The sequence below is a fragment of the Terrapene carolina genome, unplaced genomic scaffold, assembly GCF_002925995.2.
Source record: "Terrapene carolina triunguis isolate 2854851 unplaced genomic scaffold, T_m_triunguis-2.0 Scaffold131, whole genome shotgun sequence".
NCBI classification, from domain to species: domain Eukaryota; kingdom Metazoa; phylum Chordata; order Testudines; family Emydidae; genus Terrapene; species Terrapene triunguis.
In genome coordinates, this window is record NW_020664482.1 from 6,118,593 (window position 1) to 6,141,715 (window position 23,123).

General features: G+C 41.0%; 1 protein-coding gene across 1 annotated transcript in view; it reads right to left on the reverse strand.

Moving 5' to 3' along the window:
- Positions 1 to 10,726: 10,726 nt before the first annotated feature.
- MCF2 (MCF.2 cell line derived transforming sequence) overlaps positions 10,727 to 23,123 on the reverse strand; it is an 82,105-nt gene continuing 69,708 nt past the window's right edge. The window contains exons 17-27 of the mRNA XM_026652975.1: positions 22,518 to 22,633; positions 22,337 to 22,406; positions 21,718 to 21,810; positions 21,119 to 21,211; positions 19,105 to 19,230; positions 17,914 to 18,135; positions 14,281 to 14,373; positions 12,664 to 12,742; positions 11,937 to 12,000; positions 11,008 to 11,114; positions 10,727 to 10,878 (exon numbers count right to left, since the gene is read on the reverse strand). Coding sequence (XP_026508760.1) covers positions 10,727 to 10,878; positions 11,008 to 11,114; positions 11,937 to 12,000; positions 12,664 to 12,742; positions 14,281 to 14,373; positions 17,914 to 18,135; positions 19,105 to 19,230; positions 21,119 to 21,211; positions 21,718 to 21,810; positions 22,337 to 22,406; positions 22,518 to 22,633 — 1,215 coding nt within the window. The remainder of the gene's footprint in view (positions 10,879 to 11,007; positions 11,115 to 11,936; positions 12,001 to 12,663; positions 12,743 to 14,280; positions 14,374 to 17,913; positions 18,136 to 19,104; positions 19,231 to 21,118; positions 21,212 to 21,717; positions 21,811 to 22,336; positions 22,407 to 22,517; positions 22,634 to 23,123) is intronic.

A 23,123-nucleotide genomic window follows, 5' to 3' on the forward strand; every position in this document is an offset into this window, starting at 1 on the left:
TGCTCACTAAAGATTTCAAGATTAAGGACAAAGGATTTACATTTAGCATTATAGCACTGTCACTGAGACCTCTGTCCCTCTTATCACCAGTTTATCCACCACTAAACAAATCAGTTCATTTATAATATCGACATGTATTATTTTATGTCAAAATATGTATAAGGGCTTTATGGCTGCTATGAAGAAAGGAAATACAGTCAACAAAATAAAAACTATTTTTGTAAAGTAAAAGTTCAGCATTCGTTAGACAGAATTAAGTGTTCTCATATGAATTTATTTAACAACGTTTAAATTTTTTTAAATATAGATTTAACACATTTTTACAAGTACATATACAATATAGTTCATTTAAATTTGCAGACAGAGAAAACCCTCTGCTGGATAGTACCATATACATGAACACCCTCATTAAACCAGATACTTAAGGTAACGTAACATTTATTGTGCAAAGGTCCAAATGTGAAAAGTCTAAGAGTGTACAGTCAGATTTGCAGAACTAATCAGTCTCATAAATTAGTCAAAGCTTAGATTCAAGACTATAGAAGACAGAGAAAATTCAAACCATTTTAATATGCAATGTATGCTATGATTGAGACATTGCTATTTATACTTGTACCTCAAAAATGTGTACTTTTTACCACAAGAATTGTTACTACTATAAGTAGCCCCAATAGTAATTGAACAGAATCTTATTTTTACTCTTAACAAGTGCTCTGTGATCCTATTGAAAATAGGTAGAAATGTATTTGGATGATTTAAAATCTGTTCATTAAGAATGCCAGTAATTGGACAATATTGGGATCTCTAGTATTTGCAGTGATCCTTAATTCAAATGCAGCTGATCTACTGTACAAGTTTCATATTTTTGAGGATGGATGAGTAATGTTATGTTAGAGACGTGCCAAACAGCATAAGTTCTGTGTACTACCATGCTATGAAATGTACCATACAATTCCAATGACAGTCATACAGTAGCTCAGCAATTCCTTTGTACAAAAATGGTCACTGGAAAATAAAAATGATGTTTTATACAACAACTTTACACTATAACTCAGAATTCCTGGTTCACAAATCAAATTCACATCAAAAGGGTCCCTCATTAATCCACAGTATAAAACATTTCAATCCACTGAGACCGTGTGTAAATTCGATATTGCATGCATACCACTAACCCTGTTTTCAATGCAATCAGAATTATCTTTATACAGCTCTGTTTAAAAGTCAAACCACCTGTACATATGTATTACAAAAAGAAAACTAGACAGACAAAATAAATTATGAAACATTGTAATATTCTTTTTTTTTTTGGTCAAAAATTCACAAGGTAAGTTATCAATAAAGATGCTGACAAGTACAGTCTTAGAAGAAGAACATCTGTAGTGCAAATGTGGACATGTAACTTATAGTTATGGCACATGTTCCAGAAGAACAATACATTACATGTAAACTTGCTAGATACAGGTGTTACCCCTGGAACTCTAAGTGATTCTTGACAACCCTGAGTTGTCAGTCAGTGGGCCTGATCCCCAGCCCATTGAAATCAACAGGAGTCTTTCTATTGACTACAATGGGCTTTGAATCAGCTATTTAGTGCAAAAGGAAATTCTTTAGCATTATTGCATCGTCATCATCATATGACCCAGCCAGAAGATGATCTTACTGTCCATTACATTCACACAGCTGCAATAGATCTAAACCCATTCCATACGATGAATTCACTAGAAAAAGTGGCTTTTTTTATTTTTTTTGGTTTACTAAAACTGAACTCTTTCATTTGCAATCCACCACAACAAATAAATAGGTAAAGCTTTCAACCTGTAAAATCCTTTCAGGCATCTAAATGAAGTGTCAGGACACTGTCGATTTACTTCTCTGATGAAACTTAATGGACGTCATGGAAAAACAGCGGGCAAAAATAAAATACTGTGCTTTCCATGGGAGGTGGGGAGGGGGGGGAGAATGAAATCGCAAAGAATGTCTTCCTTTATGTCTATGACAAACCCTTTACGACTGTGACAAACTGCAGTCCCGGTCCGTGCAGACGAAGTTGTGAAATGCGGTGAATGTGATGAATAGTACAGGGTAATTCCAGCTATGGTGCTGTTTCTCTGTAACACCTAGTTCAAAGTCTCCAAAGGAGCATCAAAAATAGGATGCTACTAGTTCACCTTTAATTCAGGGGGAACTAAACTTTCTTGTGTTACACAGGGCAGCATCTATAAAGTAATGAAGAATGAGAACATTAAAGCATCTTATTTGAAGACTACATTGGTTCCTGTAATAATGCAACGATGCCTCAGAACTGTGGTCTTCACTGAAAGCAAACTCCCACTAGCTTGAGTGGGGGTCTTGTCCAAGCAAGGACCACAGAATTTGACTTAATTCAGTAATCTACCCGTTGACTACCACAACCAGTTTGATAGCATCTTCTCTGCATTTATTTTGCTGTGACGCTCAAATGTTCTTTACATAGTAACAAAAGATCTACTGCATGAAGCTGATGAGAATATCCACTTGTAAAAAAGTGGGGTCTGCTTTCTGTTTCAAAGGCAAAAAAATCAACATGGGATTTAATAGACCCTGCATAAATAATTCTGCTTGCATAAATGACAAAGCTTGTGACTGAAGTCATTAAAGTGCGTACTAGTGCAAACTGCTTTGTTATATTTGCAAAATGGTGAGATTTTCAATTGAATTATTTACAGTATACTTGCTAATGTTAGCAAACATGCTCATGTAAGCTTGCGAGAGGTCGACATTTAAACCAAAGTACAGAACTCTCTCAAAGCAAGTGGGCTGCTGTCATTAATATTCCCCAGAGTGCCACACATGGGTCTAACCCAAGGCCATTGAAGTCAACAGAAAGACTCCCACTGACTCCAATAAGCACTGGACAAGCCAAGAATGCATACTGATAGGCGATGATGGGCCATTATGTGTTACTGATTTCAGTAGAACAAGAGGACAAATTAATGTCCAGAGCTTCACTGTCGTACGAGAGCACACTTTGTTGGATGCATCATGCACCCAGGGGGAACTGAAGGGGTTAATTAGGGCAACATCACTAATCAAAATCATGAACACACTTGGTGCTGTTAAAATGCTATTTAAGCAAATGTAAAAGTAACTATAGGCTGGATCCTGTCAAGAGCTCTCAGGGACAGGCGTTGTGGAGCCTCATTAAAATAAACGGGGGTCCACTCATTGCAGCGTGAGATCGAAGCGTGGAAAGAAGTCTCTTGACTTGCTGCTTTTTAGTATTTTTAGGGTCTAGTTTTTCGAGAGGACTCTGCCCAGATTCTCATTTTGCTGGCACAGTGTTATGCCCACAAAAAATGGCACAATTAATGCATCACTGGTATACCTGGTATAAAACATCTCATTGCCTGGTCTCTGGGTCCAAACAAGAGGTAACGAAACTAGATGTCTAAGGCTTTGCCCACAGGGGGAATTTTTTACCAGTTATAACAGAACAGTTACACTGGTACAGGACATCTAAATATGTTCATCAGGTTAAAGCGTGTGTGATTTCCACTATAAAATACTCGATGCTCGGGCACCCAAGAAATTTCTCTCTTCATCTGTTATATCACATCCCCATGTCATTTGTTATTTCCTTTTTTAGTCTATGATTATGCATTGATAATCAAACATCTATAAATGCAATCTTATTGAGCATACAAATCTGTTTTGAAATAGTCCATTTTACATTATTTTTGAGCTATCAAATATTTTTCCTGTGTATTGGAGGAGGAGGAAGCACGCTTTAAAAGCACGCAGGGTTGACCTAATTTTGCTTCCACTGCAGTCAATGGAAGTGTTACCACCGACTTCAATGGAAGCTGAGTTAGGCCTACACAGAAGACTATTGACAATCTCCCATCCTTTGTCTATTTTCTTCTTTGAATATATACAAACACATCACGGGTGCAGCCATGCTTCCTTACTCATGGAGGGCCTGGTTCTGATCTCACCAACATCCGTGTAAATCAAGAAAGACCCCAGTAGAGCTACACTGGTGTGAGAACAGTGTATGTTAAAAGGAAATCAGGTCTGCAGCCTCTAGGGAGACAACTGGATATATTTATTTTCACACACAGGCCCTCAAACTAGCAAGAAGGTCCTCACAGATAGACCCCCTACAGCAGCACGCATCCCCTGTTCACTTCAATGGTGCTCCATACAGGCAGCAGGATCTCCACCTATATGGAACTATTTCGGGATCAGCGGTGGGATTTTTCAGAAGCATCTAGAGGAGTTAGGAGCCCAGTTCCCATTGACTTTCACTCACTTGGCACTTCTGAAAATCCTACCTCTGGGTCTTGCAACAATATAGGTGTCCCTAAGCAACAGAAGAGCATGTGAATTTGATAGGAAAGACTCCCATTACATACTCTGGCATTTGGGATCAGATATAACTCTACCCTGTTTCCTGCTATTTAAAGGGGCAGAACTTTAAAATCATATTACTATTTAAAAAAAACCCTTATTATTACATATAATTAAAATAGAGAATTTTCTTTATTTTCCCCTTTTTCTTATTTGGAAAGCCCGGATGACATGCCGGGAGATGGATGCAAGATTCACAGGACTTACATGACCTTTGGCATATTAGCTACCGATGAGATTTTCAGAGAATATGTTATTTGATGGTCCATTGTGGAATAGTAGTTTGGATTATCTACTGACCTTCCAGCACACATAGAAATGGTCTTCAGATCCTTAGTGAGGAAAGTTTTTGTGTGACCATGTAATATCTGATAGCTAGAACAAGGCACCTTAACCCAACAGCACATGCTTAAGTCTAAGGGGAAGCTAGTGCTTGAATGCTGGTATTTTATGGACATGTCTGTCTAGAAACCCCTTTCACTGTGAGAGCTGCACATTAACACCGGCACTACAGAGTGATTTGCTGCCCTTTAATGCAGAAATCCACAGATAGCTTGCAAATCCCCCCATGAATTTCCAATATGGTAGAATGTAGCCCTTAGGAATTAAAGTGACTTCCCAAAAGCAGGCACGGGCTTGCTTCAGAAATTACAGTGAGTTACAGAGCTGTACCAAACTCTAGTTCACGAGAGTGAAGGATTAGTCTTCCGAACGGCCCCCCAGGCTAATAACTGATTTTCCCAAATCTTCTATTTTATATCTAGGTAAGGCTTGTAAGGTACTTAATAAACCTTTCTCCATCTTTGTCTGGGCTATGGAAAGACTGGACTTGAAATATCTGCTTTACCTTGTACTACAGACAGGTTACAAGTCTGGCATTTTGGACTAGATGGCCTCCTGAGGTCCCTTCCAACCCTGATACTCTATGATTGTTATGTAAAGGAATGAAAAGAACCTGGTGACCACTGGATTAGTCTGGCTACTGCAAGCTCCCTTTTGAGTATAGTCTCTCTCTCTTTGCTGGGTCTGGCATATTTAAAGTGAATGCCATAACCAGTACTGGTCCACAGCACGGTGGGTTATTCGCCAAATACAGTATTGGTTGGTCTGTACTTGGAAAGAAATGTCCCATAACTTCATTAGCCTATAAAGTGCTTTGAAGAAAAAAAAATCCCCTTTCTTCCAATGGGCACTGTGCATTCGTTGGGATCCTTGTGGTCATGATACCTTCAAGATCCAGATTCCTTAACGGAGGACAGTACCATCTGCCCAGGAGCTGGAAAGCTACGACAAAGCAGGAGCTCAAGGGAAATAGGCAGCACCTACACAACGAAGAACCCATACACAGAGGGCATCTCCTAGGAGAAACCTCTCCCCACTCCCTGAGTGAGTGATACAAATGTAAGTACTTTTGTTTTGCTTATTTTGCAGTGGGATCCATGTTTAAATAACCAGCCTGAGGCCCTTTATGAAAGAGCCTCACTTTGCATTGGTCCTCTAAATAAATAACCAGGCCCAGAGAGAACTTGGAAAGGTTCTGGCCCGATTTCTTATTTTGAGATGGTGTTTTAGTTTGCTTGTCTTTTAATCTCCGATTGAATCTGGGGCAAGGCTGCCAGGGTGAATCTTGATGTTGAAGTCTGGGAGGAACTTTGGGATAGCGCTCAGAAGATCCCTACCGATAATTCCAAGATGGAATTTTAAGGCATAAAACCTTGCTTTTCTCATTCCGTTTTGAGTGTTCCTGAGCATGATTTTGCACTGAAATTGTAACGTCTCAGAATCTCCCATGGTTTGATCATGGGCTACACAGTTAAGTCAGCTTAACTACTCTGCTCCTGGCTGGGAAACATTTCAAGCCCTGTGTGATGTAATTAAACCGATGTCAGCCCTGATGTAGACACCACTAGGCCAAAGGGAGAATTCTTCCATCGCCCTAGCTACCGCGCCCTTGCAGATCCCTAAAACATTTCAAATGGAGGTTAGGACCCCTTTGGAAATCTTAGACATAGTCTGCGGATGGAGGGCCGGTGCAGTGATACCACTGAGGCGTTTTTAGTGTAGACGTCCCCTCTGTGGTTTCAACTGTAAAGAAAATAGAGAAATATGGATATTTCTCTCTCAGGTTCTGATAAAATCTGTTCGAAAGCTTTCACATTTTAAATTTTCTATGAAAAACAGTAAAAAAACCTGGATAAATTCGTGTGAAAATTTTTCCTTTTTTTTTAAGTAGTTCTGCTTATAACCCTCAGTCACACACTTCCAACTCTGCAGCATGGTAAGACGACGTTATACCTGGGTAGTAAGACAAAATGTGCAGGAATGCCAAGTGGTTGTAAAGGTGTTTTCTTTCTCCTCTAGGTCTGGATTTATACCAAGAATGATCATGGGAGGAAATACATTTTAGAATCTATGAGTCTTTCACAGAAACCCAGTCTATCATCAATAAACATTAACCAGTAAGCCAGCAGTCAGCTGTGAGTAAAGTGGTGAGGCCTATCAAAGCTGTATCCGGGCTGGTCCAAAGTCCAGTGAAGTAAATGGAAAGACTCCCTTCAAAGGATTTTGGACCAGGCATGAATATCTTTTTAGAGAGTGACATGATTTTGCCTAGGGGATATTATAGTCACTCAGGGGACCAAACTTGCAGCAATGTGCAGACAAAACAGCCATGGAAATCCCTCAATGGCTGTACTCCATCTCTTCGCCCATCAGACAGTACCAAGTGCTCTTGCATTATCTACATTTTTAAATATTTGGCATTATTTTACCAGGGCCTTCGTCTTAAAAATCACAACAAATTCTTAAAATGTCAACAAAATAGAGCAGCAGCTTCACGTACTACTTTTGTAAGCTTTGGGGAGGAACTGCTTTCATATGATTAATTGCTTTTTTCTGTTGAGTTTCACATAGCCAAATTTGATACACAAAATAAAACGCAAGCCATGGTTTATAAAAATCTGATTCCAGTTCTGAAAATATTTCATATATGTTTATCGTATGATACCTGCGACTTTGGCAGTCCGAAACCTACAGTCGCCGATTACTATCTGCAAACTGTTGACAGGAATCCAGCCTTCTTTTCTTCTGTTCAGGTTTTTCACCAACCTTTGAATGATAAATGTATTAGTGGAAAACATGGACAGCTTTATATCAGCAAGGGACCTATTACACACAATGTTCATTATTAATTTTGAAAAGTTACCGAACATAGACAATACATTCAAATCAGTGGCCTTGATTCGGCAAAACAAGTCAATGGGACTTAAGCATGTGCTTAAAGTACTTTGCTGAATCAGGATCTGGGTGTCTGAAGTAAAGCACCCACCATCAGTCTCCCCGAGCCAATGGCTCATTGGGCTGACATGCTTAAGGCACATCAGTTTCGTAGCCAACCGTACACACGAGAGTGATGTGATTGGCATCACGTCCGACTGGCTTTGCAAGCCACTGCTTTAAATAAAGCCAAAAGATGACGCTCTCGCTGCTCATTGGTTAACACTTGCAAAGCAATTTGAAGAAGAAAAACGCCTTGTAATTGCTAAGTGCTATTATTAATTGCCCCAGAGGAACAAGACCCAGAGCTGAGCTGCAGAGGACAGGGAGAGGACAAAGGCAAAGAGCAGTCCTTCAAACCAAGGCTTCAAACAGAAATGTCAGGTGTTTAAAAAGGTCTTTCTTGCAACGTGTTTGATTTTAACGTGATTCATTCAAGCTGGGAAGGGAAGGGAAACCCAGTCACAGTTTCCAGGTCAATAAGAATGGAACTCACCGTTTGTAAGAAGGCTAAGGGTCTGGCTATCCTGCAGTCAATGGGTGTGGCTGCAGCTCAGGTAGACATAGCCGAGCTCGCTCTAATCTAGCTAGCTCAGATATCAGTGCAGCGAGGCCGCGACAGCATGGACTTCAAAGCACACTGTACGAGTCCCCCTGCCCCACAGAACCCTGGGTAATTACTCAGGCGGCTTCACTAATTTAGACGTCTAGTCAAGCTGCAGTAGCTCCCCATGATTGCAGTTTAGACCTGGGCTAATTCTGTAGCTTTCCAGTAGAGCACACACACTAACAAAGGTACAGCAGATATATTCGGAGTTAAATTGGATTGAGCATAGTTACCTTGTAGGTTCCTGGAGGTAAGGTAAAAGAAATCTAAATACTTACCATTGCCCTTCCCCGTCCTCATGCAGAAGTTGAATTACATCCCCGTTTTTAACCAGCAGGTCCTCCGAGCCTCTTTTCTTGCAGTCTGCTAGGGCTTTATATTTTCCTGGAGACTAACATTAAAAAAAAAATTACTTCACAAGAACTCTGTTCCACAACACGGTGTAATTCATTTTTGAACAGTCTTTATTCCTGGCTGCTGTGGGGAAAGTGGTACCCTTCTTGGCTTCTGTATAATAATAAGCAATCATGCAACAATGTTGGAGATAAGTATTCACATGCAACCTGCTTTCTTAACACTTCTATAAACACATTTTTATCTACAAAAGACAATTACTGTAATACATGCAGCAACTGATAACGTGCTATTAAAATCAAATTAAGTGGTGCTGAGAACTACTTTTCTTCTTCTTCCTGAATCCAAATAGTAGCTAGAAGAAAAATGATGCTTTTCTCTTCTGGTACTGTTGTGACTTCCATGTCTTATTTTTTTTCTGTACATCAAGTGAACATTTATGGCGCTAGTGCTGCAAGTTGTAGAGAGCGCTCGAATGTGCTTTAGATATTGATGCAGGTAGAGGTCCTGATCTCAGGCAGTGCTCTGTTCCCCTTGCCTAGCACTCACACAATAACAACAAATATTAATAGGGAAAAAATTGCTGAGGTCAGATTGAATCCTCCCACCCCAATGCTGCTTGGAAAAAAAATCCCTCAAAATTGTTTGAAACTGGGGACCAGTAGAGGAGACAAGCAGGGACATGTTTACACCCTAGGCGCTTTCATGCTTCTGCTGGTATGCCAACAGGACCAAGAGCTTTCTTATTTTTCATGTTGTCCAATGCTTCCTCAACTACTTCTTCAAGGACTGGTGCCATCAGATCCTGGTGTGGTTTTATCACAAGGATGGTTCTCTCGGATTCTCTTCATTCAGAAGCCTTTCAAAGTAATTTCTCTGCCGTTCCTTAATTTGGTCTCGTTGATTAACATATTTCCACGTTCATCTTTAGTGACTTGATCTCACCAATATCTTTACTTCTCTTATTGCCAGTCTGTATATTTCTCTCTCACCCTGCTTTGTTTCAAGATGGGCATAGAAGCCTTCCACAGCTTTAGCCACAGTGGCTGCCAGCTCTTTCTTCATTTTATACTCTTGAAAATCCTGCTGTTGGAGCGTTGCTTGACAACGTTTAAACACTTTTTTCTCCTTGATGCCCTCTCAAACTTTCTCACTCCACCACCAGAGCTAACTGGAGAAAATGACTCTTGCTTTTGCACATTCCTGAGTTTTGCTTGCAATATGATTCTGCCATTGAGTCATATTTTCTCTTAGCCCTTCTAAAGAGATCTTTTCCAACACTTTCATTTTAAACTCCTTGCTAACTTCGTTAAGCTTCCACCTCTGGTTTGCTGTATTGCTTTGGGCTATTTTCTTCTCATGTATGATACGTTTCCAGAGTCAAGAACCAGCAAGTCTATGCTGAGCTGCAATGTTTTCCCTTAAGATGACCTGACAGGTTTTTGATGTTCTTCAGCTCAGCTTGGCTTATCAGGAAGTAACCTGCACCCTCAGCCTTTCACTCTTATAGATAATCAAATGTTCTTCCTTCTTAGTGAAAAGGGCATTCATGATACCAAATCACATGTCTGGGTGCACTGTAAGCTAGTTTCCCCTTCCTTGTTCTTACGTCCAAATCCCTGGCTCCTATGGTACATTTAGAAGCATTTACTGTCTCTCCCCAGTGACCATTAAGGTCAGCTCCAATTATGACTTTTCATTCTTTATCACTTTCTGCACAACCGTGTCCATTTTCCCCAGAAATCCTTTGTCTCGTTTGCCACATCCCACTTAGGGTTCATATGCACATGTAACATTTAGGGGGGCATTTTCAAGAGCTAGCTTAACCAAAATGTATTCAATATACAGAGACAAGGTGGGTGAGGTCATATCTTTTATTAGACCAACTTCTGTTGGTGAGAGAGACAAGCTTTCAAGCTACACAGAACTCTTCTTCAGGTCACCAACAGATAAAAGATATGACCTCGCCCACCTTGTCTCTCTAATATCCTGGGCCCACCCCGGCTACAACACTGCATACACCAATACACAAAAGGCATAAGCAAATACAGATTTTAACAAAAAGAGAAGTCTTACAGTGGATATCCTCAGACACACTATTTAGTGCCTTTGAAATAAACCATTTTTATAGGCATCACTAACCAACTGGCTCCCATCTTCTTCTTCTGTGTCTGAGCAATTAGAAAGGTAATTGCTGGACCAGTCCTCAAGCCCTTCACAGATTTCCACAGATTGTGACATTCTAGACCAACCTGCAAGAAAATATGTTACTTAGGGCCTTAGTTTAAATAACTGATATATTTTTCAGCTGTTGGTTTGGAATATAACACACTGCAGTGTAATATTATGCACACAGAAAGATCTTGCAAACTTGTACATACTTTGGTTTGGCTTGTTCTGTGGGGATGAACTGATACTATCCAACATTACAGGACTGGTGCGTTCAGAATCATTTTCTTCTGAGCTTATGGAGGCTCTATGCTGCTTTCTGAAACGTATAAAAGAAATAATGTCATTGTTTTAATTTTCAAATATTGGTGAAGTCTGCTCAGTTTGGCAAGCCAAGGATCTAAGCAGGTACTTCAAGGTGCTTTTGAATACATCAATGACTATAATGGCATATAATCTCGATGTCTGTATTGGTTCGGCGGGGGGACGGGACAGACACTGCTAAAGCAATTGCTTCTCCAAGCGCAAGCACCATATTAGTTGTAGATTTCTTCTGACTACACCCTACTGCTGAGATTATAGGAAATGTCCTTACGCATGCGAAACTCAGAGCTGTTGTTTCTATGGGAGTTCTGTGCACCAACCAATATGGACTTCCTGTGGAGGTTTTAAACAGAGGGTGAGATTCTATGCTGAGCCTCTAAGAAGTACAGCACAGAATTCACAGCTCAGGGGAGGGGGTTGGCTTTAAGCCACTCTGGGTCCTTTCTAAGCTATGGTAGCTTCTTCAGCACTGCCCAGCACCACCGCAGCACTGCATGCTGTAGCTTCATCCCCAACATGCCCCTCCTGCCGCCAGCTGTGTTCCTATGCCAGGGCATGCAAGGAGCTCCCTCCAGAGGCAGCCTTACGGCTCTTTTCCACAGTGCTGCACCAATGGAATCCTCTCCGGCTGGATATGGGGCTCTTAGGGCCCCTCTCCACTTTTCCAGCCCTTCTGCATGGCATAAGGGGACCAGAGTGGGGGCGCAGAGCTCACCCAGAGAGTGCCCGAAAGGCTCTGGATTTGCAGATGTATGTTAAATAGTGAACATAGATCATTATTTTTGTTTTTCAAATCTGCCGAGCTCATCTGACTTACCCATCACTCAGCTGCGGGGAAAGTTGGATCTGGTCTGTAAACACACCGGATGGTTTCTTCTCAACTATGAGTAGGTCGCAAATATTGTGTTAGTTTAACGTGGGGTTTGTTAAATCACTCAGAGCCATCACCCACTCCAAACAGACAAAGTGTTACTTCAAACATCAGATTTTTTGCACAAATCAGTGCTCTGTGTTTTTTTAAGGCAAAGTAGAACCTCATTAATTTGCACTGATAACTGCAGATTAGTTGGATCACCAACTTTTGCAAATTGGGGAGTTAGTCTTTGATTCAGCATGGTCTGTTAGTAGGCATCCCAACTGTAAGCGTGCAAGTAAGTCCATTAAAGTCAAGGGATTACTCATGTACCTAAAATAAGGCAGGTGCTGACGTACCTTGCTGAATAAGGGCCTAAGAGAACAAATACGAAATTTAAAAATATCAAGATGCTGACATCAAAAAAGGATAATGCTGATTTATTTTCGACAAGGGTAATTTGCCTTTACTTATAATAATACTGCCTGTTATGCTCCTATATGCACTATAATATTTTTCTTAAAAGTAATGAAGTATCAGTAATAGGAGACGTCAGCTATTTGATCTTTTGTGAAAAGTGGAGTGAAGCTGCTATTTCTCTGGTGAGAATGATTGGGTTTGCAGATTTGCAATGTGAGCATCAGAAAGGTTCTGCTGTAGTGAACACCATCAGGAAATGGTTCAAATGTACCTTTTATAAGCTCCTGCTGCTTGAACAAAATTTTTCTCATTTCACTTAACCACGCCATCTTCACATCTACTGTTGGGGCCTGAAAGAGGAGAATGATTTGAAATTCGGTGGCTTTTATGAATCCCCCGTTATAAAATTGAGTTGAGCCTCAGTTATCTAAACTGTAATTATCCAAAAATCCCTATTATCCAGAGCAAGGTTATAGCCTCTGATGACTATTAATTATATTGAAAATGTTCCTGACTCTCCAAAATTATTTAAAGTTCTCCATCACATTCAGATAGCAAAGGTTGTACTGTAAATGGAAATCATGTAGAGCTCATCACAACACAAGGGGTGCAGTCAAAAGTACATGGGCATGTCCCATTGACTCTTTTTCTAAAACACCCAAAGGCAAAGCCTGCTTATGAATAATCAGCTCCCACATTTCAATGTGAAAAATGGAGCTGGTTCAGAATTCTAAGGCAACACCATACACATTCAAAATACCAAGCTTCAGTGTTTTTACAACTGGATTTTCAAGTAAATATAAAGCCAACCAAACATTTTCTTTCAACATTTTTGTTTAAAAAATGGCCAGAAAAAAACCCAAAATATCTAGGAAGAGATGCGGTCAGGCCAAGAGCGCTTGTTTTATAGATGAGCTTCTGAAAATAGCAATTTCTGGTGCAATCAACGCCACAGCCTAACACCTAACATGGAAAGCAGTTCTGTTACCTAACAGCAATGGTGCATTTCTCACGCATTTATTAAATAATGTAGCCGTTCCATGACCTCGTTCATAAAAGCCACTGAATAGATTAACTAATGTCCAACGCTGGATTTGAACAGGAACGAAAGGCTCTGTTTCCAGTTAGCAATCCAGTCCTCTTCTTAGAGTACCTTAATAATTATGGATTTGCTGCCTGTGATCAGACACAACAACCTGCATATGTTGTCTCCACTACTCGACCTACACACCCAGAGATATACAGCCGGAAATATAGGTTGAAATCCTATGAAATCATTGGGAGTTTTGCCATTGACTTCAATGGAGCCAGGATTTCACCCAGAAAGTTAATAAAATTCTCTTAAAATACAGATCAAAAGTTTGGAAGAAAGATGTGTCACATCCTGCAGTGACATTTCAGTGCGACCGTGTGTTTTGGAAGGGGTATCGATTAAAGGTGGCTGGGAAACACACTCCCTGGGAACCTTAGCTCCAAGGCAGCCTGTCTGGCAAGATGCGAAGGAGCTTGGGAACGAGGGCTGCAAGCCGGTTCAAGACCAACACTAGTATCAATGTTTATTGATTTAAGTTACAGTTTCCACAATATTCCTTTAGCACAGGGGGATTTTCTTAACATTATACTATGCAGTTTATGTTCTTAATCTTAAGCATGGCCCACTGCAGATGCCACTAAACAAAGGCAGCATAAGAACCTATTCTATTAATCTACTGGACCATTATCAGTCTAATAGAGCAGCGAGGGAGCTGAACAGAAACGGTCCACACATATTTGCCAGCCAGAGTTACCAGTTCACAAAGAGACAGGCAATTCTTAGCTGAATATCCACCATTTTAAACAGCACTATGAGGATATAAAAATCAAACATGGCATTTTAAAAATCACACACCTGAACAACGTACACCTCTTCTCGTCCGCTGTACCAGATCTCAAATTTTCGATGATCCCCCTTCACATTTTCAGTGATTCCAACTGCATTCATCTGTTTTAAAAGAATCATGTCCTTTTAGTCTAATCTGAAAACCAAATGTCTTTCAGACCTTTACCATGAATTCACACATTGTGTTCATCTTAAACAGTCCCCTAGTTCCTCCACCCCGCCCCAAATTAACAAAGTTCACCAAAAATGTTTATTTTCAGTAGTGACTGAAAGTGGTTATCTACAGTTGTTCAAACTGAGCGTTTTGCTTTGACTGTTTGTAACATCTATAGAAGGTTTCTTGGAGCTACCAGTGCCCCTCTGGGGACTTTCCATAACATTCATGGATCAGTGGGAGTGATTTAGAAGAGGGATCATAGGCCTGAGTCTCAGGCCTTTGCCACAGTTTGTGCATCAACTTCCCACTGAGGAGAAGCTTTAAAAAATAACCCCAACCCTCTCCTCATTTCAGACACAGCATCCAAGTTTCAGCGCAGTTCTGCTTTTCACCCAGGTCTACCATGAAAGGTCAACATTTCTGGGGGGGGAAGAGGGGGAGAGATGTACATCTTGAGCTACCTTGGGCAGCAGGCTCCAAATTCTCCAGCCGGGAGAGCTCAGCAACTCTGAAAATCAGGCCGAAAGCCGGGCACCCAAAACCAAAACCACTTTTGGTAATTTGGCTGGAGGTGACCAAGGCACAAAGAGATCATGTGGCTTGTACAAAGACAAACAGAGCCAGTGACTCAACTAGGATTAAAACCCGAGAGAGGTCTAGCCGCCAAGGAAGCGTTTGCCCTACCTCGTAAACATACCACTAGATTCCTGCCTCACCAGCAACGGATACTAAGCAATATTTTAATACCAGGCTTATTCCTCTCAAGTGTATTAACATGCTTCTTGATCGCTTTTACAGCACAAGGTGCTAGGAATTGACACCTAATAATTAGATGGTCAAAAAAGGGCAAACATTGCAATGTAGTGTTTCAAACCAGCTCTAGTAATGATGTATTTTGTTGCATACGTCACACACACACAGCTTTCTGTCTGAATGAAAGGGACAACATACAAATTAGGCCACCTGGGTAAACCTTCTGTTCCTATCTGTTTTTAAAATGTTGGCACCATTATCCGTAACTATGAAAGATGTCCTCGAGGAAATAGGAAGTTGCTAATTAGCTTCCTTCGTTTCTGCAGGCAATTTCCAAACACTTTTGGGTATAAATACCCAGAGTTCGCTGCAAACTTCAGAGAAAGCATTTACCCCTGGATGCAGAAAAGGAATATCAGTGAACACGTCTTATCTAATGTCTCTTTTCTGGGTCATATTCCACTGGCTCGGTGCCAAACTGGACCTGCAAATTGATGTTTTACAAAATTCTGCATGCCTGCACTGAAGAACAGGGTCAAGTTTTCAAAGGTGCCTCAACCCAGCCTCCATTTGCTCCCCTACAACTGTGTGTATATAAAAATACCCGTGTTCAAGAACCGTGCTCACTAAAACCTGCTGCACAGGAGTTAGTACTCTCAGTACACACCGAGATAAATAGAAACCCATACAGTGCCCGAATGCTGCAAAAAGCCAGATCTAGCTCCATTTTTTTTATAATTAAATACTACAAGAGCTGAGAAATTTTTTCCCCAAATGATTCAATTTCTATTATTTGTGCGTATTTTGGCATAGGGATTTGCAAGGTTGTTTTTTTAAATTTTCTCTCTTTTTTTTTTTTTAAACGAATGTTCTCAGTCTTACCCAAATATCATTCAGATGCCACAAGTGATGGTCTAGAAGATTATATACTACTGGAATCAGGAATAAAGTAGCCAGGAGTAAGTTACTGTAATAGTCTTAAACCAACTCTTCTCAGAAAAGTACTTAAAATATTATCCCAAGTCTTACAGATATACAGCTCTCAAATGAAGTTATTCTGATAGATCTCTCAGTTCCACAGCTTCCACTAAATAGATTTCCTAAACTAGACATCTCTGAAAAACATTCTTCCTGAGCAAAAAAATGATTCAATACTATCACTAATCAAACAAATCCAGGGCTTCAGAAACACATTTCTGCCCCTCATGCCACCAATACGGAAAAGAAAATAATTCTTTTATCACAGATCACTCAGCTCTGCAAGACAACAGCTGGAAAGTGAAGCAGACCCAGACAAATGTTAAGACTGGCTGAACCCTGGATTTTCTCTTCTGAACAACGATTCCCCATGCAGCCACTCTGGAATCTATCAAAGCACTTAGGAACTTTTCCTACAAGGAAAGAGAAGCTCTCAAGAAACAAAAAGATGATGTTTGGAAAAACAAACAAATATTGAAATAAATGGCCCGGTATTTATTGGTCTCCCATTGCACTTGCTAATGTGCCGATGAGCTGAACAGATTTGAGAGAGCATAACATATTTAAAGAGATTCTGAATAGAGTGAGGGCCTAACTCTCCAAGCCCATCCATGTCAGTGGGAGTTCCTGACATGGAGGCTCATCCTCTAAATACAGATTTGTTCGGCTCTAAAACACACACACATTATTATTATTATTAGTCACTAGAGGCTGGGCACTGTGTTGGCCCAGAGGAGAACATGGCCCCTGCCTGGAGGAGCTTACCACATGGAATGCACTGGGAGGCCCATGGAAAGGGTCCATCTTAATGGGGTGGGTGCTTTTCAGTATAATGGGACAGCAATAGCATTTTCACTGATAATGGTTAGCACTTGTGGGCATCGTGGAAGCTGGAGCACAATGGGCCCTAAGAAAGGCAGGAAACAGGAGAATGATAGATTGGGGTTTCTCTGACCTTTGCTGACAGCAGGGTCTGTAGGTGCCTTGGGATAGCTGTTTACACCCCTTGAGTTCTGTTCTATGCTATTTCTTATTGAAACTTACCTTTTTAGTAGCAACTAATCCTTGCCAAAGGAGGGAGGGTAGCGAGAGAGGAAGAGGGGTCATCTACTTACCGACCCAACTACACAGACAACTGGGAAGTCAGGTGATTAGCAGCCGTTGCTCAGACATTTCCAGGAATCAGAGGGTGCAAGAGCAGGGTGCCTTGCTCTGGCCTAAGAACGGATTCCAGAGACGGCCTGGCCTTGCTGTCTTCTTGCCTCAGCAGGGACTGGTCTTACCAGGAGGCCTCAAAGCCTTGGCAGTGATTGAGAAGCTTGGGATGATGCCTCATTATCCCTGTTGGCTTTCAGACCGAGCTTTAATTCAGCAGGATCACATGGCTGGACTACAATTTCCCTGATCCTTAAGGGAAGGAGCAGACTCGTGTTTCCCAAAAGCACATCCCTGTCCCTCATGCATGGCTTGCCCAGGACATAATTTCACTGACATGTGTCATCTGATCTTTGAAATGAAAGATGTGTCTGTGATTCTAATTTGGGGTGTTGCCCATTGTGTGCTTGGAGAACAAGGGACGTTGTGGCTTTTTAAAATCAGAAAAGATTCTTTCATTAGGCTGGCAGTAATGGTATGCACATCGTGACTGTTAATAGCTGAGAACTATTGTCTAGATAAATAATACTTTCCCAATTCTGAAAGCTGCCTGTTTATTACATAAATGCAATTTCCCGTCGTTACTAGGTTTTCCTTACTTTCAAAAAATGCTTAAAACTGTATGAAGAGGTTTTATCATATCCATCTCCATGCTCCTCTCTCTTCTTACAAAACACCAGGGCTTTGTCATACAGGAAGAGGTGCCTCTGCATTGGTTTGAACCTGGCAAGATCCTTCATTTTTGTAGGGCCTTTCCGGTGTCCTGCCCAAACACTGAACGATCCTTGCATCAATACTTTTCCAAGTTCACTCAAGTCCCCCTGGTAATAACACAGCAAATAAATAATCACCAGTTAAAAATTTAAAACATGCCCTGTAACAGGGTGGTCTGTCCCCTTTAAGGGCAGGTGGGGCCCAGGGCCAGCCAACCCTGTCCCAAGGCCTGGTTGCTCTAAGAATAGGTCTCCCTAGAAGGATCAGCAGACCAAGCTGGAAATGGGGGCCAATTGCCAGAAGTGACGCACAGACCAAGGAAGGAGGGCTGTAGTTGCCCTGTTCCAAGGGGAAGAGGTCCACTGGGGGAAGAACTGGGAAGCTGTGGAAACTTATCAGGAGTGATACACAGCCAAGGAGAGAGGGCAGTGAATACCCTGTTCCAAGTTCACGGGGGGAGTAATTTGAACCTAGGAAATACCCAAGGGGAAGGACTTTCTGGAGAAGCCAGGGTCTGGAGTGGGACCAGCAGAGCTTCCCTGCTTAGAGGGAACAAGAAACCATGAACTGAAGCCTCAGGAAGGACAAGGGTTTGAGCGGTGTTTCAGGAGGATTTAATAAATTAGACCCCAAGAGGGAAATTCTATGAAAAAGCCCTGACAGTGGGTGAGTTATTGGGTGAACCAGGAGGGAAACGGAGATTGTGCCACAAAGTGGCTTTGCTCTGGGACTGCACCTGCAACTTGCCCTTTGCATGTAAACAAAAAAAGGAAGTGTTTACCCAACTAATGCAATTAGAGGAAAGATCGACACCCGGAAGAGTTTTCCCATCCTATTCATTTTGTAACTGTCTTGTCTACTATACTTTTTAACATCATATTTATTCACTTTAGATTCTATTCATTCCCTAAAACAACAAGGAGTTTGGTGGCACCTTAAAAACCTTGTTGTTTTTGTAGATACAGACTAACACGGCTACCCCCTGATTCTTATTCATTCCCTGTCTCTTTGGACATTCCCACTGAGATGCCCAGAACTTTGGAGTAAAAGGTTTTTCATTACCCAGATGTACTTACATCATATCCTGTTATTGAAATTTGATGCATAGAGTCATTGACTGATTTTAGTAAATCCAACATTGCAACCAGAGCGTCTTGCAACTCTTTAACTCCATCACAGCTTGTGCTGTATTTTAGCAACTCCTGTAATTAGAAATCAAAGGCTATGTGGTTTTACTTGAATCTAACACATTTTCTACATTGCCCATGAAATTGCAATAATTCAGAAGCCAGTGTATCCTTTATTTTGTATCTTGGGGGAAATGGAACATTTAAAATACATTCACTGTTGTAAGGAAAAGGTGTCACATAAGCACCACATTCACACACAGCATTTTTCTGGGCTTCATTAAAGACAGTCAGTGTTGGTTCAGGGGAGGTCATATTCAACTAACCTCCCAGAGTTCTTTGAAGATATTGCTGCTGTGATAAATAAAGGACATGCAACCGAGACAATAGGTTTCATACATCAGAGAATAATATTCTAGGAAAAGAGAGTCATAGAACAGCGGCTAAAATAAGATACCAAACAGAAGACTATCCTAACAGTGGGAGACCCCAGATAACTATAGATGAAAACCTTTAACAATGGACAGAGGCAGTAAGTGAGTAACCAAGGTGTCAGTGTTTAGAAATTGTATTATCCATAATATAGACACATACAAAGTTACATTATATAGCCGATCTCTTTCTCTCTCTCAGTTATAACTTTGTATGTACATCCCCCCACCTGAGAGGAAGGATAGTCCAGTGGTTAGGGTGCTAGCTTGGCCCTTGGGAGACTTGGGTTCATTTGCCTGCTCTTCCATAGACTTCCCGTGTGACCATGGACAAGTCACTTAGTGTCTCTGTGCCTCGGTTCCCCCTCTGTAAAATAGGGACCACGGCCTTTCCCTATGTCACAGGAGTGTTGCAAGAACAAATACTCTAAAGTCTGTGAGGCACTCAGCTAGGATGGTGATGGCTGCCATAGAAATACCTAAGAAAAAGTAGACATGCCAATATGGTAAATTGCATTTATCATGCTTCTTTGACCATCGTATCTACTCATAGTTCCATTTCCTGCAGGATTCTTTCATTCCATATCACTGAGCAGATTCAAACAACCTTTTCCCTCCTAAAAATAACTTGTTACAAATACTTGTTTCCTCCTTCAATATGGAATTTTCTCTCCTCATAGAATTTCTCAGTTTTGAAGCCAAGGCTAAGCCGTATTCAGATGAGCCTATCACAGGTTTAAAGGTAAAGGTCAAGGGGATGGGCAGAGGGAGAGGGAGATATTGGATGGGTGGCTTTGTTCACGCTGTGTAAAGCATTCCTGACAGTAAAATAAATACAGGTATTTGGGGTTTTTTTCCTTGTTTCTGATTTAGAAAGTCAGGTCTTGTCTACCTTGGAAAGCTGAAGAACTAAGATACCAAGGAAGCGAAACCTGATTCATTAAAAGGAGGAGTCAGTTTTAACATTATTTAGTAAAGAACACTTGGCCAAAAAGCTCGCTTTATTAAATATTCTGAATTTATGTCTGTTCAACTCAGGGCTGAAAAAGATTCCAGGCTACACTTCTAGGTCATCCAACAAAAATAAGGAAGGTAAGACTTGATATTCCTGATATTTCTAAGGTTAAAAAAACCTAAGCAACTCCTCCCCCTTTATTCAAATGGTCAGGCCTTCTTCAGACATCACAACAGTGCTCTGCATAAGGGCTTAAGGACTGCTGCAATTTTAAGAATGATCCAGTAAGTCACCAGCCACGTAAGTGAAGAGAACAGCAAACAAGTCTGCAATTCTGTTCCTGGGGAAGCTGCTAAGAGGTGCAGTAATAACAAGACATTCTCAGGCTTCAGTAGTACAGTGCTTTGAGTGTTGCCCTCAGTGTACACCAGACATCAAAGAGAATTTAAAACTCTCCAACAGCCACCACCAATGTCCCAGATTTAAGGCCTAAGCATTCCTGGAGATGGCTAGTGAATATCCATTAGTCTAGACCTCCCCTCAGTTCCTTATGCTTTAAAAAAAGACATATGAATACCTTCAAAAGCAACTGGTATTTTGTCAAACGTTGTACTGGTTTGAGCAAATAGGAATCCAGCCCAAGTCTGTGTTCTAATTTTCTTTGGCATTCCTGTAACAAAGAAATAGTATAAAGTAAACATGCAGACAAATGTATAACAAGATCCAACGGTTGAAAGTTGAAACCAGCCAAATTTGGATGGGAAATAAGGCACAATTTTTTAATAGTGAGGGGAATCAACCACTGGGACAAGTTACCAAGGATTGTGCAGGATTCTCCATCATTGGCAAGTTTTCAATCAAAATTGGATTTTTTAAAGATAGGCTCTAGTTCAAACAGGAATTATTGTAGTGAAGTTCTCTGGCATGTGTTACACAGGAGTTCAGACCATATGATCACAATGGTTCTATCCAGCCTTGAAATCTATGAATAGGATGCACAATAATTTACTATTCTACACGCCATATGTTCAAGTAACTGTGGTTGATATTAATGGGGGATTTCCCACATGTATAGAATGGGGAATAAGGTTGCAATGCTAAGGACATGAATGCTGCATTTTGCAAAAATAATTCACGTACGCTGAAGTATGCTTTGCACATGAATAATTAGCATACCTGAAAGAAGGTGCTTTCTGAACACTGCCTCCACAGAGATTCTGACCGAGGTTTGTTCTGACAATATTTCTCATACATCTGAAAATCTTCTCGCTGCAAGAAGAATAAATAAATCAATTTTAAAATATATGCACTCTAGAACGTCTTACTTATGACAGCTGTAAGGCAGAATAAGGTGAGCACCAAATGCCCGTCTTAGCTTCTATTTCACTTGCAAATTGGAAGAATTCATATTTAAAAAAAACCAACCAGATAGATGGGAAATAAGAGTCACTCCCTAAAATTAGGAGATTCTTACACAGTAGATAGGCCTATTGCCAAGCCTGCTGCTTTCCCCCAGATGTTGCTGGACATGTGAGCACAATACATTGTTAGCTCAGATGCTCTGCTTGGTCCCCCAGACCTGAAGAGCTCTGTGTAGCTCAAAAGTTTGTACCTTCCACCAACACACGTTGGCCAAGTAAAAGATATTACTTCACCTACCTTGTCTCTCTCCCATAAATACAGTGTCCAGCGGTTGTTATTTTATATAGGAAGCATCAAGCTGAGGAATGCTCAGTATCAGGGGGAAAATGCGGCTTACGAAGTCTGTTCTAAATACAACAATTGATTCACTAACCCTTTCCAGGAAACAAAGCCCCACTCGCTCTGGTGCTCCAACACAGCTTTCCAGATTGTGTAGGAAAATTCTGAAAGAGGTTAAGGGAGAAATACAATGTGACTGTGAATGCAACAGCATCTGAGCAGTCTGTTTGTAAGGGGAACTCATAAAGAAAGGGAATATACAGCTAGTTACCTACTTGTTATGGAAGTCATATATCTCTGGCATATTCCCAAAGAGAACATCCTCTCTGTTTCTCAGGGCAGGCGGCATGAGAATGACCATCGCTGGATTATCCATTTCAGCCCTGTAGCCCTGTAGAACACAGCAGGTATTCATGATTAGGCCTGTATAAGCCTGGTTTATTGCCACATTAAAGACTAGATGGAAAGATACATGACTATCGGTTCAATAAAATGTACGTTGTTACAAAATGCTACTTTCCTTTTATTTCTTTTTTTAGTCCCCACATCTTCTCGATTTCCCCGATTTTTTTCTTTGAATTTCCCTCGCCCTCAGAGGTTGAGTATTAGTGACATTTGTCTGATGGGGAGGGCTTCACATTTCATCAGACAGCACGAGGAAGTAGCTGCAGAGCAACATGAGATGTTCCTGCACCTAGGGGTTGAATATGATGCTTCTGCTCAGCATCATTCCCTGTATGTGACAGGGCAAGGAATCATAGAATATCAGGGTTGGAAGGGACCTCAGGAGGTCATCTAGTCCAACCCCCTGCTCAAAGCAGGACCAATTCCCAACTAAATCATCCCAGCCAGGGCTTTGTCAAGCCGGGCCTTAAAAACCT